General features: G+C 40.1%; 1 protein-coding gene across 3 annotated transcripts in view; it reads right to left on the bottom strand.

Annotated features, from left to right (window-relative positions):
• Nucleotides 1-2351: 2351 nt before the first annotated feature.
• KCNQ5 (potassium channel, voltage gated KQT-like subfamily Q, member 5) overlaps nt 2352-15595 on the bottom strand; it is a 460478-nt gene continuing 447234 nt past the window's right edge. For all 3 annotated transcript variants that reach the window (XM_004673622.2, XM_012722138.1, XM_004673623.2), the window contains 3 exons: nt 9279-9410; nt 7443-7569; nt 2352-6578 (listed from right to left, as the gene is read on the bottom strand). In XM_004673622.2, the coding sequence (XP_004673679.2) occupies nt 5619-6578; nt 7443-7569; nt 9279-9410 (1219 nt within the window). In that variant the 3' untranslated portion in view covers nt 2352-5618. The remainder of the gene's footprint in view (nt 6579-7442; nt 7570-9278; nt 9411-15595) is intronic.

Raw genomic sequence — 15595 nt, 5'->3', positions numbered from 1 at the left:
CACACATTTCATCTCAGCACACACTTCAACTTGACACAGGCCGCAGCAGAAGCAGGCAGAGCGGGCATAGCAGAGTCCTGGAGCTCTCCGTGGAATTTCAGGTCTTGAATCATCGTCTCCACCATTTGTAGTGAAGCAGCCAGGTGCAGGGCAGACAGAGGAGAGGGGTGGAGAGAGGGTCCTGGCAGGCCTCCCAGCCCCAGTAAATCTTCACTCACTCTGACATGCTCTCGTGGTGTCTCCACTGCTGTCCGCTGTCTCTGCCACACTTTCTGTGGCTGCACCCCTATATGCTCAGTCTCTTGGCCCAGGTGTGCCCACTGAAGCCAGCCCACACCACACTCCAGGTGTCTGCCACCACACATGCACTCCTACATTAAAGGCCTGCACACAGAGGTCAATGGCGCAAAAGCCTGAACAATCTTCATTTACCCTACTCTGGCCTTCACCAAAATTAAGCTTTTAGGATTGCTTTCCTGTCCCTTTTTCAAAACAATGTAGACTCATATCATAGCTCTGACCCCACGAGGAAACAACCAGTCTATGATCCAAGTGGGAGAATTGATGTGCTGCAGCGTCTAGCTACTCCTACCTGCTCTCAAGAGCCAATTAAAGAATGTTCACTTTTTGGGCCCTCCCTGGTGGTGCAGTGGGTTAAAGCACAGCTCTGCAATCTGGCCGCAGTGCTTCAGTGTGAGTTCGATCCCCGCCCCGGAGGTGACCCACATGGTGCGGCAGACTTCTCCTGACCCACCTGCTGCTCCTCTCAGCAGTGTACTTCGTCAGTCATCCTGTTCTCCCCATTCTGTCTCTGGTGAATCCTCTCACTGCCCCTGCAGCTCTGGCCTGTACCCCAGTTCTGTATGCATAAATAAATAAATCTTTAAAAAAACAGTTCACTTTTTAAATACACAGACACTACAAGTTAAATTATATAAGTGTACAGTGAAGCAAACCATACAGTATAAATAACTGTACAGATAGCTGTGCAGTAATAAAAATTCAAAACGTGTCATTCCTACTTACCACATTGTAAGTGCTCTCAAGGCTGTTAAATCTGCTGTTAATTTAATTACAACTCTTAAATCCACAGAAAAATACTTTGGATGGTTAGTTTTTCTCATCTCTGCTTTTAGCAATGTCACGTTGATAATTGGAAATAGTCATGGTGGAAATATTTACACCATGAGAATTGGCAAACATTCCAAAGCTGGGCTTTTTTTACTTACTTGCTTGTTAAACATTTTCTAGTACACCACTAGTTGGAATCAATGAAATTAAAATAAAACAAATCTTCAATTCTGTATTTAGAGATAATCGAGTATGTAGGGGGATACCAAGCCTCAGCCACCCACCAGTTCTACTATATCAGCTTACTCAAGGCAGCAAACTGAGCAGGCTTCTCAGGGTTGGGGATCAACATTCCCTAGAGTGCAGGGAAGGAATGGGGACAGAGGACCATGCTATCAAAGTTTCAATCCCAGTGCTGTGCCCCAGTCATAAGAACTCACTCAGTCACAGCTTCTGGTGTCTAAGCAACAAGGAAAAGAAATTAATTATTTCCTAGATGAAAATTCCAAGGGTTGTCAGTCAATCCTCAGGCTGACTGATCCCACACAAATGTGGTTAGTTTTAGGTTTTCAGATACTTCTTCTTTCTCTCTCATCCCATCTCTCAGTTCTGCTTTCCTCTACGTTAACCTTTGTGATTACCAAATGGCCAGGGATTTCTCCTTTCTCTTTAAATAACAGCTAGCAGCCCAAAGAAAGAACTTTTTCTCAGGGAAGATCCTTCTTGGCTTTAAGTGCTGAGAGGGCTGCTGGGCCCTAGTCTGGGGGAGAGGAATGTGGAGCTCTGATAGCTTCCAGTGGGGATCAATCCCACCACAAGCCCCATGAATCAAGTGAGGAGGGGAGTTTCCTATCTCTCCACAGAAACAAGTAATGGAAAGAGAGGAGAACCACTAAAGACAAGATAAAAAGCCAACAGATGAGAAGCTGAAAAAGTAGGTGTAGGTGTTGTGACAGAGTATGGGATTGTTCCCACAGAGCACACGGGACTTCAGTCACCAGTGGGAAAGGGAATTATGCCATGTCAATGTATGTTAGATTTTGTAACTATTGATTTGGATAGGCAATCTGAACTTTCACTAGTTTGGTGGTGCTGTGGCTTGAGAAGAGTGTATAAATCATCATTGCACAATACTGCAAGACAGATTTTTGTATCTTAGCCCCAAATCTGTACGCAGTCAGTTTGATTCCATGGATTGCAAATCAAAATTGGTTCAGAACTAATCATTTAGTTCCAGATAAAAACAATCACACTCACTGTTTATAGACATCTTTTTTAATGTTTTACTTTAAAACAAATAATCCCAGTAAAAGAGAGCAAAGGAAATTACATTTTAATGGTAGCTTGAAATGGATACGATATTCCTGATCTATTTGTTTTCAGGAAACAGACAATTGCATTGTCATACATGACTTTTAGAACTGCTCGCTTAAATGCACATAATTATATTAAATTAAATTTCTCTTACAAAAACACAGCCATGTTATTTAAGGCAAAATATATCAGCTTCTGGGAAGATAAATTAACATCTATGATATTTTCTAAATCTGATTAAATGAAGTGGTCAATTAATCTGTTATTCAGGTTCCTTAAGTTTTGTCTGTAAACGGGGTTGAGGATTAGTCATTTTGTGCCTTGTTTCCTCCTCTCAAGTAGATGTGTTTTACCTGCAATTTAAGGACTTTCAGAATCACCGAGTCAATGGGAGGTGAGAAAGGCACCTTAGAACAGGAGGAATTGACTTAAAAACTTAATAAAGTATCTTACTTTAAACAAAACTTGTAATCTACAGATATTAATTTAGTTGAACAAAATGCAAACATTTAGATCAGACATAGCAATATTTTTTAGTCAACCTCATACAAGGGCTGTTTACGATTAAGTGTTAGTTTGATCAACCCTATGCATTGAAGAAGGCAGGCAAACCTGAACTGAGAAAACTCGGGTCTTCTCAGTGCTCAGCTAAATTGTGCTTCAAAACACCCTTTGGGATTGACTGATGGGACTTTGCTCAGTGTAAGTGGGAGACCCTGCTCAACTTCACAGAGGGACACAACAGACAGAACCCTACAGTTTTCACACAGAACAACTGTCTTTCAATATCTGAAAATTTTTGTGCTAGAATAAGTTAGACACAAAATAGTCATGGCTTCAATGTAGAAAAGTTCTTCACAAGGCTGTTTACTGCAGTTTTCTCTGAGTAAGACCTCAGTAACGTGTTTACATTTTGTTTCCGAATCTTCAGTTTTCAGCAATGTTGGATGAACTGCTTTATGTTTTAAGCCTAAAGTGGCCTCAGGAGGGGATTCCAATACATTCAGAAGTCCTGCTGCCAGTGGGGTTTGACCCAGGACACAGTATGTCCAAGAATTAGTGCTAACTGAACTTGCTGCCTCCTTCCTTGCTGCTCATCTGTGTTTGGAAAGAGCCTGCCGAGTGCATGGCAAGTGTCTGCCTGTAGATCAATGGAGGTGTGTGCGCGCATGTATGTATGATCACCGTGTGTAACCTCAGATCAAGTAGAGACGTGGTGGATAAAAACCCGCATTTTACAATTTACTATTATGTTTTCACAATGAAAACAATCATTTAAAAGTGATTATTTTAACTGGAGTATAAAATTTAAACTCAATCTGTGTATCTCCAGCAGCCAAGAAGATTCTGAGTGACACTGTCCAGGGGGCATACTAGAACATACTAGAAGACAAGCAAGATGAGAAAAGGAAGCTTTTAGAATTGTCGTGATGATCAAAGAGGCAAGGATTTGAAACATTAAAATGCAAATTTTAGGTAGAATGTAAAAGTGGTTTTGTGAGGATGTAGGCTGATTAACATGCGGTGAGGTTCAGAAGCAAAATGGCAGGAAATGGATAAACAGCTAATAGAGAAGAAAAGTGGAGGGAGATGCAGAAAGCTGATCGGAAGAGGGTTTGGTATGACTGGTAGATTTCAGGGTCTCTTCCGCTGGGTAGCCTATTGAAATCCCTGCCCAGTCTTTCTGGCTGCTGGAGAAGTTTTCTGTAGGCAGCACCATCTGTTAAGGAAGAAAGTCTTCCTAAGTTCTCCTGTGCTAGGTTTAACAGATTTGAAATGCTCTCTCTTGGCTGAAGTTCTGAGACAGCTAGCCTGGTTTCTAACAAGTGGTCAGTGTTGCCTGCTTTCTGGCAAACATGGTGCTGCTTCCATACACAATTAAGTACTTTGATTAGTAGACCCTGGTTTCTAATGGCAAATGTTTATACTAGGAAACAAGCCAATAATTTCAGATTTGGGGCAAAATTCTTGGGGAGACTAGAAAATTTTCACTACAGTATAAAAAGCAAAGGAGGTTTAGTTTTAGCCTTTCATATTCAGCACGTACTACATAATAGCAAAGACCATTCAGGGCACATTAAAAAATAAATACCTTGCAAAATTCTGTTTATATATAAGAATAAGGGACGTTTAGGTAGTTGAATTCCTTAGCAATAATGATTTTTCAAAAAATCAAGTTCTTTGATTTTGGTTTATTTCTCTCCCTCTCATTGCCCTTTGGGGAGGAGGGATCATTTTCTTTACCTTTACCTACTTTCTGGTGTTGTGTCTAGATTCTTTTCAAGACTTTTCCATATCAGTCTCAGTCAGACCTTTCAGTGCCTGGGATCCTGCCTGTCTATGAGCTAAGCTGGAACGGATCCTCGCATGTCCCCCTTTGGGGGCGGGGGGCAGGCATAGCAAGTCTGGAAGGCGTGACCCGCAGAGAGATCCTCCCGATCACACTGGTTTTCCCACTGCTTGGGTGGAGGTCAACCACTGAGAAAACTGATCCAGCTGTCAGGGAATATGTTTCCATGAGGTTGAATGTGTCAAATAGTCTCCTCACCCCACTGGCCCTGAATTTTATTATTTGCACATTTTCTAATTGAAGAACATTCTCATCATAAAGAACAACATGAAAATGATGTGCAAAATTGCTTGCTACAGCGGCAAATCACCAAAGCACACAAATTGACATTCAAATTACATTAATAATAAAATGGCTGAATAAGAATGGGTTGGCAAATATATCTTGAAATAAGCAGCCATTTCTATTTTTCCCCAATTTTGCTTTACTCAACACCTTGTCAGCAATTGTTGATGTAGCCATTGTGTTTAAATATACATTGTAGCCGAATTTGAGAAACGTATTTTGTATTTAATCACAAAGCAGAAATGCCTGAAACTTGAGGGTGCTTACTCTCATAATTTCAAAATACAGAGTCCAATCTTTGAAATGACCCAATCTTGACATTTTCATACACCCCATGGCATTAACAGTGTTTGGTTTCTCAGGATTTTTAACTCAAGGTACGTTAAAAAACGAGTGGGTTAATGTTGATGTACCTTGGAATTTCAGCCATCCCTAAACATGCATTTTCATGCAATTAAAAGATAACGAGCTTATAAACTGCCTTTCATGTTCTTCCTGATTCTTGCAATTTCAACTTTTTAGAAGGACTTTCAAAGTAGTTCATGCAATGATATGTATGGCTAAAGGAACTGCTATGCCTAGAAAGGAAATGAAGAACTTATTTCAGTTTGACGTGAGGCAAGCTGAGGGCATCTGTACTTTCTCCTGCCTTACAAATGCTCTGAGATGATCGTGACCTTCCAGTCCTTAGTGAGTCTGATGCAAAAGCAGTTTCCCTGGCCGGCTGTGGCAAGGTGTCGAAAGTGTCTGTCTCTGTCTCTTCGGGACCCACTTCTTCATCAGTTATAAACAATTTGGATTCCCTCCATTTGGGATAAAAATCTTGGCTGCCTCTGGAGCCACTTGACTCACTCCCTGAAAGCTGTATATTCAGTTCTTCTGTCGACCTGATCAGGTTTTGTACAGACAAAGATTTGCCCAAGTCTTTGGGCACCATGGGGCGGACGGACAACAGAGTTTCTCCTCCCATGTCAAAGCTCTTCCTTAGAGAGCGGTCCTTGGTCAGATTTGACTGTGCAACCTGAACCTTTTCCTTGGAAGAAACAAGGCAGGTGGTGACATCAGAAATGCTTTCCTGTAAGCCTGTGGGGTTTGGGTGTAGAGTCTCTGGCCTTGGCAGATGCTTGATGGCTGGGAGAGGAGGCGGGATCTGTAAGGTTGTTGGGGCTGCTGGCTTGGGTGCCACATTTATTTGGTTTGCAATATTGTTGGATGCCAGGGCGGAGCCATCACCTTGACTCATTGCCGCCTGCGGTGCTTGACTGTGCATAGTAGGGCTGAGTGCGTAGAAAGTCTGAGCACTGAACTCATTTGGTGTTAGAATGAACTGCAGGCCTCGAGAGATGTTGGCACTCGCTGATCTGGATAAGCAGCCACTGTTTTGTGCGGAACTGGACAGGTCTTTGCTGTCCACAGGGCTTTGATAGTCAGATGTCTGTTCACATTCAAAAGGGGGGATCTGGAATGAGGCCAAAGTGAGTGCTGATGCGGAGCCTTTCCGGAGGACTTGTTGATATATGTCTAACAGGCAGTCCAGCTTTGACTCAATGGACTGTACCTAAAAGTGGAGAGCATGGTTACATAGAACTGTTATTGAGAATGACTTCACTTGGATTAAAAAACAAAGTCTGGGTGTGTCAATACAGTTAAATGTGGAATGTAAAGTATAAGGTAGTCCTGACCCTTGGTACCTCCTTGGAACACAACATCTAGCTGTGGTGGGCAGGGGGCAGACTCAGGGGAGGAGGGATGCTTTGGTGTCTACCTCTCCATCAGCCATCTTCCTTAAATGGCTAAATTAGCATCCTCAAAGACCATCTAAGCACTATACAAGTGCACTATACAAGTGAAGACTCCTCAGTGCAATCAGATTATCTTTCCTAACCCTCTTTTGAAAGCCATTTAGGGACTCTATTGCATTCTATTAAGTTCAGTGATTCTGAACTTAAAAAAAAAAAAGTACAAGTACCCCCAAATTAACACTTGGAATATTTAGGATTAACTTGAAGGAGCAATTTGATTTCTGGAGAATGGTCTTTGTATGGGAAGACAAAATATCAGGGTTCCCAAACACTCAGTTTATGATGACAGTTTAGTGAGGGTTTTGTTTTTAAAGAACAACCTAATAGAGAGACAATGAATACAACTAAAACACACAATGAAAAACAGACCTTGGTTATTTTACTGTTGAAAATCAATAGCTGCTTTCAGAGCAAGTATTAATGAGATAAAATTTTCTATTTCTTATATGCAAATCCAAATGTTTGAGAGAACACTGTCTATACAGAAAGTTCAACTGAATTCACTCTTGATTTTATTAGCCTGTCTATATATTATTCACTTACATACATTAAAATGCCCCAATCAGTTTTGATTGAAAAAAAGGTCTGTTAGAAAGGAAACGAGTACAAATGACTTGTACCTGTTTTTCAACCTTAACCACTCGGCCGAGCATACTGAGGTCATCTGTGGTCTCGTGTTCTGCTGTTATTTTCTCTCTACTCTTCTTATCTGATGTGATTTGCCCTTTTCCAAGAATTTGATCAACACTATCAGAGAAAGAGATCTGATTATGAGCCTGAACAGGCAGATTGCCCTAAGACATCATGAAGTGTTTTGAAAAGAAGATTAAATTCAATTATCTTTAATTTATATAAGATAAAATAAAAATCAACTTGTTCCAGTTGATGTGCTTATTTCCTTAACATGAGAATTACACATGGGATTAATTTTCTCACCAAGCTCCATGATAACATCACTGTGGGTAATCTTCTGGAGGCAAACTTGATCTAAACTACAAAGTAATTGGTTTATTTCATCTCCCACCATGCATTTTCTGAATTCAGACATTTAAAATATCACAAAATCATAATTATGAACATTTTATGTTGCTAGAATAGATTATTCAATGAATATATACTGTACATCTGGTAGGTGGGAGATAGACAGTTAAAAAAATCTGTAGTTTCTGTCCCTTGGATTCCAACTGGAGAATATACACACTGTGAAGTAAAAACTTAAAAGATTAGTTCTGCAAATTCTGTAGCAATTCAACTTTTAAAAATCTTGGGAGTCATAGATAGTTCTATTTAAGGGTTAGTCACCTAGGCAGAGATTATAACAAGGCCAAATGAATTAAAACAATTTTCAAGGAGAGTTGATCAGCTTAAGTGAGAATTATTTCCTTCTATTTCTCTGTGTGTTGTTGAATAGAATGGTCAAGAATATTGATTCAACATTCCAATTAACACTGTCTGAATTGCAATACAGGCAGAACCCACCTTCTGCCATGACATCTAATCTATTAAGCTTCAAGGATGATTAAACACCCCGAGGTCTGGGGTATGGATTTCTGGAAGTCCACAGTGCCTGGCACACATAGCAGAGTCAACAATTATCTTCTGATAAACTGAATGAACAAATTATACTTTCTATAATTGATAGACAACTGTTTTACTATGTATATGCTTCACATTGGACTAAATGTGCTGTGAACATACAAACAAATGTTAAAGACTCAGTTCTTATGTTTTTAGGAACTATTCAAACGCTAGTGATTTTTTGACTGAACCAAGACTTAAAAAGCTGAGTTAACTAAATATTTGACTTCAAGGTAACACAATCACGAACATGGCTGGACTAACAAATTGAATTCCTTTCTTTCAATGAAGCAATAAGATGCCCCCTACAAAGGGAATGTATCCAACACTTTATAGGGCATGAAGGAAAGTATCTGTTTTAGTCAAGAACAAGGGAAACAAACTTTTTAGCAGAAACAATGAAGAATTAACTATTCATGTTGTTGGTCTTGACTCTGGCACACTATCCCCAAATTATGAGCACTTTTATACTCTAGTAGGCTCTAGAGGCTGTAGAAGTTCTGAAGGAAAGTTCTGTTTTTGTGGGGTGGATAGTTGGGTGCAGTTTCATGAAGGAGAAAGACTGGCAGCAGCGATCAGTCACGGGACATCACCTCACATATCAGCACTTACTGAGCGCTCAATTAACTCATTCAGTCTTCACCACAGTGTATGAGGCAAGCACTAACATTATCCTCATTTAATAGGTAAGGAAACTGAGGAAACTGAGAGAAGTTTTTAATGTCTGATTTACACTCTGAAATATAACTGATGTTGCAGAAAAAATAGCTGTTTGTTACAAAATTAGCAAGAAATATGGAATTCAAGAGTTTTCTCTACTACAGAAAAGTCCTTCCCAGGACTTTTCCTTTACAACAAATTACATTTTCATTGCTTACCGGGTTTGAAGACTTTTAATTCTACACAACATGTCCAGATGACCAGCAGAATATTGTTCAATGACATCTTTTACATCATACGGGCGTAATGTTTCTTTAAACTTCCGTTTTGCAACGTGAAATTTCATAATTCTGTAAGAGCAACATATTTAACTATTAAGTTCCATAGTTTCCCTAAAAGATGTTGCCAAAATAGTTTCCTGGTAAATGTAAGAAGTTCTGGGGAAAACAAGTCATGTGCCATGTTATTTTAGACTCTGCTAGAAAGGCAACATGAAAGTCCAGGAATTGAGTGAAGTACTAAAGACTGTCTTGGGTGAGGTCCACCTTGAGAGCAGGATGACATATGAAAAAGGGACTAGCTACCAAGTGTTGTGCCTTTTTAATGTCCACTGGAAATCTAAATTGGTATTAAAGTCAAGAAGCAGCAACCCTGATTCTTCTATGGAAGTTCTATGGACCTTTTCCCTGTGCCCTCTGGAAGTCCAAGATACCATACCTAGTATCCCTTAAAAAACACAAGTTGTTAAAATGGCCTTTACTGTAATTATATACATTTTTGAGATGCAGGTGTGTCTACAAAAGTCTTATTCTCACCAGGGAAATGTACACTTATAAAGATTTTATGACAATTTTGTTTCATAAATTATTTCTGTGGAACCCTGCTCACTTATTAGCTAAATTCCTTCTATTTCAAACAGCATTCTTAGATGTGTAAGATTAGATGTGTAAGATTTTTCAGAACTGATCTCTTATTACAATGTCTCCACCAGTATGTACCCTGTGCTTTACTTATTTTTTAAAGATTTATTTTATTTATCTATGCATATAAGAGCTGGAGTGTAGGCCAGTAGTGCAGGGGTTGGGGGTGTGTGTGTGAGAGAGGATTCACCAGAGACAGAGTGGGGAACTTAACAGGCAGATTGATTGAAACATACTGCTGAGGGGAGCAGCAGGTAAGACAGGAGAGGTCTGTTGCGCCATGTGGGTCTGGAATCGAACTTGTGCTGCAGTGGCTGCAGATAGCTTCATAGTGCTGAGACTTAACCCTTGTACCACTAGTGAACTCCTTTACCCTGTGCTTTGAAATAATATTTTAAAAATAAATTCTATGATGCCATAAATAGCTAAACTGCCTAAGATGACTAATTAGTGCAATAATTCGGTATCACCCCTGAAGAAAGCAAAGGAGCATAACCCTTTTAATGAGTCTGAACAGCCACACTGTGGGTATAAGTATTAAACCAGTTAGTATCTTTTCAATGTAAAATGGTTCATAGACTTGCATTATCAACATTCATGGATTCCAGACTAAGCTAAAGCAACTAAGCTCTAGGGACAAAAATTTATTTTCCCTTTGTGCAAAGCAGGACTATTAGGAGCAAAATAAATACTCATGACCTTACTTAAGAGGTAGTTTCTTGCAAGGAATTCAAATTGCTTTAATGGTTAAAAAGTCCTAAACTCAGGGGCCCTCTCTGGTGGCACAGCGGGTTAACGCACAGCACTAAAAAGCTAAAGCCACTTCCACATGAGTTCGATCCCTGCCTGCCCGGAGGTGACTCACATGGTACAGCAGATGTCTCCTGACCTGCCTGCTGCTCCCCCCAGCAGTGTACTTCATCAGTCAGCCTGTTCTGCTCCCCACTCTGTCTCTGGTGAATCTGCTCACCGCCCCTGAACCTCTGGCCTGTACCCCAGTTCTTGTGTGTGTAAATAAATAAATCTTAAAAAAAAAAGTCCTATCCTTAAAGACATTCATTTCAAAGTAATTATACCCTATTTCTGAATAATTAATTCATAAATTCTTATTCACTTGCTCTATCACAGTTTCTCTACCAAATCTCTTCTTTATTCAGAGTAGGTTTATTTATTTTTTGTTTATAAAGTCATTTAAGTTACTAAGTGACAGTAAGTAAAGGAAATTTGTTTTTTAATTTGACTTCTTACTATTTGGTTTTGGTTCCAGATCTGTCGACCAACAACATAGATTGGATTTCAGTCTCCTATGTTGAAAAGCAAGGAAAGTAGTGAAATAAGTATCCTGTGGAATTTTTGACTATGAATTGTTATTTTTCAAATAGCTGTCTCCCCACATGAGATCGTCAGCTACATGAAAGCAGAATGGAATGGGCTCCTTTAATTCAACAGTCAGTGCTTAATAAACATTAGATACTACTACTTTATTTCGATTCACAGTAGTTACTACTACTATTCTTGTATATACTTTATGTGCTCAGATCTCAGCATATTTCCTGAATCACAATAGAAAGAAACATTTGTTAGTTAGAGGAGGGAAGAAAGGAAGATAAAAGAGAAGATCCTCAATTCTTGTTAATATTAAGCTTAACACCAGAAGGACAAATTGAATAGCCCTGAGCTCTTTTTTGCTTACCTTCACAGTAGTTAATTATGCCTGGAGTGGCAGGAAAGAAGGAAATCACCTTCCCTTTTCCTAGATGGCTTAAGTTGTTTGTGTTTCCAATACCATTAACACTTACTTGTAGTGACATATCTTCAGTAGCATTTGATAAGATATTTTTATCCCCTTTTTCTATTAGGGAAACTGAGGTTCAAAAACTTAAGTGACTTTCCCTGAACAATAAACCAATATGAGTGAAGTCAGTGCCAGCTCTGCTTGGCTCTCACCTCTGCACCATCACATTGCCTGCGGCATCACTTCTGGGGATGCTGAGACGTTTGACAGCCAACACTTTGCACTGTTTTCTTTCCTAGGGTGACAGAAGCCCCTCGCATGTGGAGGGCGGCTCTGGCGTGTCAGAGTGTGCCCACTGCTCTATGTAGCTCATGCGTCTCTGGCTGGTAGGGTGATTTCCCATAGATGGGCTCACATTCCCCAAACTGAATGACCTCTTTTGTTCTAACAGGCACTTGGCCTTGTCTCCTGTTAGGGAACTGTGTGAGGTCTCTCTGGAAACTTATTTCAAAGTGCACATTGCTTTAGTCTTTTTGTTAACAAATATCTTAACAGAAAGAATGATTTGAAGTCATTCAATAGACAGCTAATCCCTAGTCATATTTTATACAGAACTAAAATTTACTCTCTATGAGTGAGCAAATTAAAAGAAAACCCATGTTTTATAATTTTGACCAATATTAAACAGGAAACTCATCTTTATGTTGTTTCGGTGTGATTAGATGGTGATAGCTAAGCAAAGTAGGGTATATATACAACTTTTTAAAAAAAAAGACATTTATTTTATGCATATAGAACTGGGGTACAGGCCAGAGGTGCAAGGGGTGAGAGGATTCACTAGAGACAGAATGGGGAGAAGAACAGGCAGATCTACTGAAATATACTGCTGAGGAGTGTAGCGGGTGGGTCAGGAGAGGTCTGCCATGCCATGTGGGTCACCTCCCTGGCTGGGGGTGGAATTCATGCTGAAGTGACTTTAGCTTCTTAGTGCTGTGCTTTAACCCACTGCATCAGCAGGTAGTGCCCGATATAAAATTCTTAATTGGTTTGCCATTTATTTCTATACCTCATATTATTCTTCAGGTGGTATCTCTTTTCGTCAGTGCCTTTATACATTCTCCCCCACTTTTATGCATCAGAATTAAAGAGAGGGACTTGGATTAATAAGTATCATTTAAATGACCTGGAGGAGCACACATCATGTCGGGCAGGAGCAGGCTTGTGCTGACTCCCAGGAACAGCCATTATTAAAATCACCTTACAAAAACTTATAACGAAATAATTGCATTAAAAACAAAAGTATACATACCTAAAACTCATAACTTTCTAATTATGTTATTTATGTTACTCTCTGTTTTTGAGTCTTTGGAGAAGACTATTTAACAATGTAATATGATACGGCTATCCCAGCCTTTCATAGTGATGTTACATGGATAGCTTGAAATCAGTTGTCGTGGTGGAACAGGGACAGGTTTCATGGACTCCGCCCCCACTCCAGATACTGGAACTCCAAATCCCATCAATAACAAGGAGAAACACTCTGGGACGTGAGGGCGGAGCTGAGCAGCCAGGTTGGGATAAAACTGGACATGTGGGCTCTGGGGGTCTCTTGGCCTGGTGTTCACGGCTGATCGTTTTAGCTCAATTGGTTTCAGCATGCCGGTGGAGTCCAAGTCAGCAGAACTGGTAGGACATTCTAGTTAACTTGTATTTCTCTCCCTTTTTCCCTGGGTTATTCATTTACCTTTCTCCTTATAAATAAATCCATCATTTAACCTTTTTGAGTGTGTCCATAATATGATTTAATCGTAAGCGCGCAGGTGAAGACCCACAGACAGGCAACCCAATTCACATTGGGGTGCCCTGTAACAGTGGGAGGATTTATACCATGGAAATTGGTAAACACTACAAATCAGGATTTTGCTTGGAGGAGAGCTGGTTGTTAAGCATTTACCAAAGCATTGCTAGTTGTATCAAACCATTTTACCAATTAAGGATTGTTTTCTAAGGTGGAGATCAAGTAGATTTGCTTAAATGGCTTTGTCATGCATTGGAAAAGAAAGCAGCTGAAGGGTATGACATGAGATATAAAACTCATAAGTCAGGTAATACGGTTTACAAGTGTGGAGGATATTTTTAAAAGCCGAAGTAATTTTGAAATTAATAACACATAAAAAGAATGATGATAGTTACTTTGCTTTTGCTTAAGGGTGGACCAATCAGTTATAGTAGTTCTCAAAACTGTCCACCCTACAATTATTACAGAGAATAAACCTTTCAGACTGCAAGGAAGAACATATTAACCCCCTCCTAAAAATCCTTCATTAGTTTCCCATGGCCTATTGGGAAAACATCAAATTCCCTAGCACATTCCTATGGACTGGGTTCTGCCTCTCTCACCCCATCCTCTGCCACTTCCTCCTTGGAAGTTGAGATTCAGCAGCAATAACATATTTGCAGGTCTACAAAACACCATTCAATCAATTATACACCTCAATTATTTGCATGTGTTATCTCTTCTTCCTGAAACCTAGCATATCTTTAAGATTCAACTCGCAAGTATTTTCTTCCATGGAAATTTCTGTGATTTCTCTAATGCAGTTACCACTTGTCTGTTACCTCTATTTATTATCCACACACCATATTGTAATTATAAGCTTATACATCACAGGTCAGATGAGGCAACCTGAGGGCAGGGTTAGGTTTTCTCTCCTTTAAATCCAACATTTGGTACAGAGTTCAATGAGCAGAAGCATTTGTTTACTTTTTAAAATTTAATTATTTTTTAAAAAGCCACAACATTTATTGCGTGACTAACTGCTGAAACCTTTAAGGCGAGCTGGGTGTCGCCTCAGCTGCCCACTCACATGACCCAGCCTACCCTGCCATCGGCAGTTTGTAGGGGCTGCACTTGACAAGCTTGGTGGCGTCTCATCTTTTCTGCCTTTGAGCCAGGCAGCCACATCTCCACAGGCCGACATAGGAAGGTGGGGCCACGGCAGCTGCACCAACAGTCTTGCCACAAGACTTCCCACAGATGACATTTGTTCCCTCAGAGACAAACACTCCCCAGCTGTGCCTTTCCCTTCAGATCCCTGGTTTGTTGTTTAAAAGCTCTGTTAACAATACTGGGTGGCATGTTTATTGCTGCTTTATTTACAATTGGAAACACATGGAAACAACCCAAATGCCCAAAAGTAGATGACTGGATTAAAAAGATGTGGTACATATATACAATGGAATATTACTCAGCAACCAAAAAAAATAAACACATGCTTTTTGCAGCAACATGGTTGGAGCTGAAAAAGATCATGCTTAGTGAAATAAGCTAGAAAGAAAAGGAAAAATACCGATGGTTTCACTCATAGCAGGAGTATAATGGAGTAGGCGAGAAAATAATAATAATAATGATGAACAGCTATAAACCAGAGACATTTTATGGGGGTGGAGTGGGGAGTGGGATCAAAAACAGTGTGGAGAGGAAATGCACTGGACTATGGTGATGGCACATGGGTAATTTGGTGACCAGAAACCCACGGGGATTACAACTGAGATGAAAAAAATGCACAAAACAATGTAAAAATAAACTATTATATTATTATTATTTTTTTTAAAAAGATTTATTTATTTGTGCATACAGAACTGGGGTACATGTAGCCAGAGGTGCAGGGGCAGTGAGAGGTTTCACCAGAGACAGAGTGGGGAGCAGAACAGGCAGATCGATGAAGTACACTGCTGAGGGGAGCAGCAGGCGGGTCGGGAGAGGTCTGCCGCCCCATGTGGGTCACCTCTGGGGCAGGTGGGGATCGAACTCATGCTGAAGTGGCTATAGCTTCTTAGTGCTGTGCTTTAACCTGCTTCACCACCAGGGAGGGCCCAA

The sequence above is a fragment of the Condylura cristata genome, unplaced genomic scaffold (genome assembly GCF_000260355.1).
Source record: "Condylura cristata isolate star-nosed mole 26May11 unplaced genomic scaffold, ConCri1.0 scaffold00001, whole genome shotgun sequence".
Classification (NCBI taxonomy): Eukaryota; Metazoa; Chordata; class Mammalia; order Eulipotyphla; family Talpidae; genus Condylura; species Condylura cristata.
The sequence above is the reverse complement of the archived record's forward strand: the minus strand, read 5'-3'. Positions and strand labels throughout refer to the sequence as shown.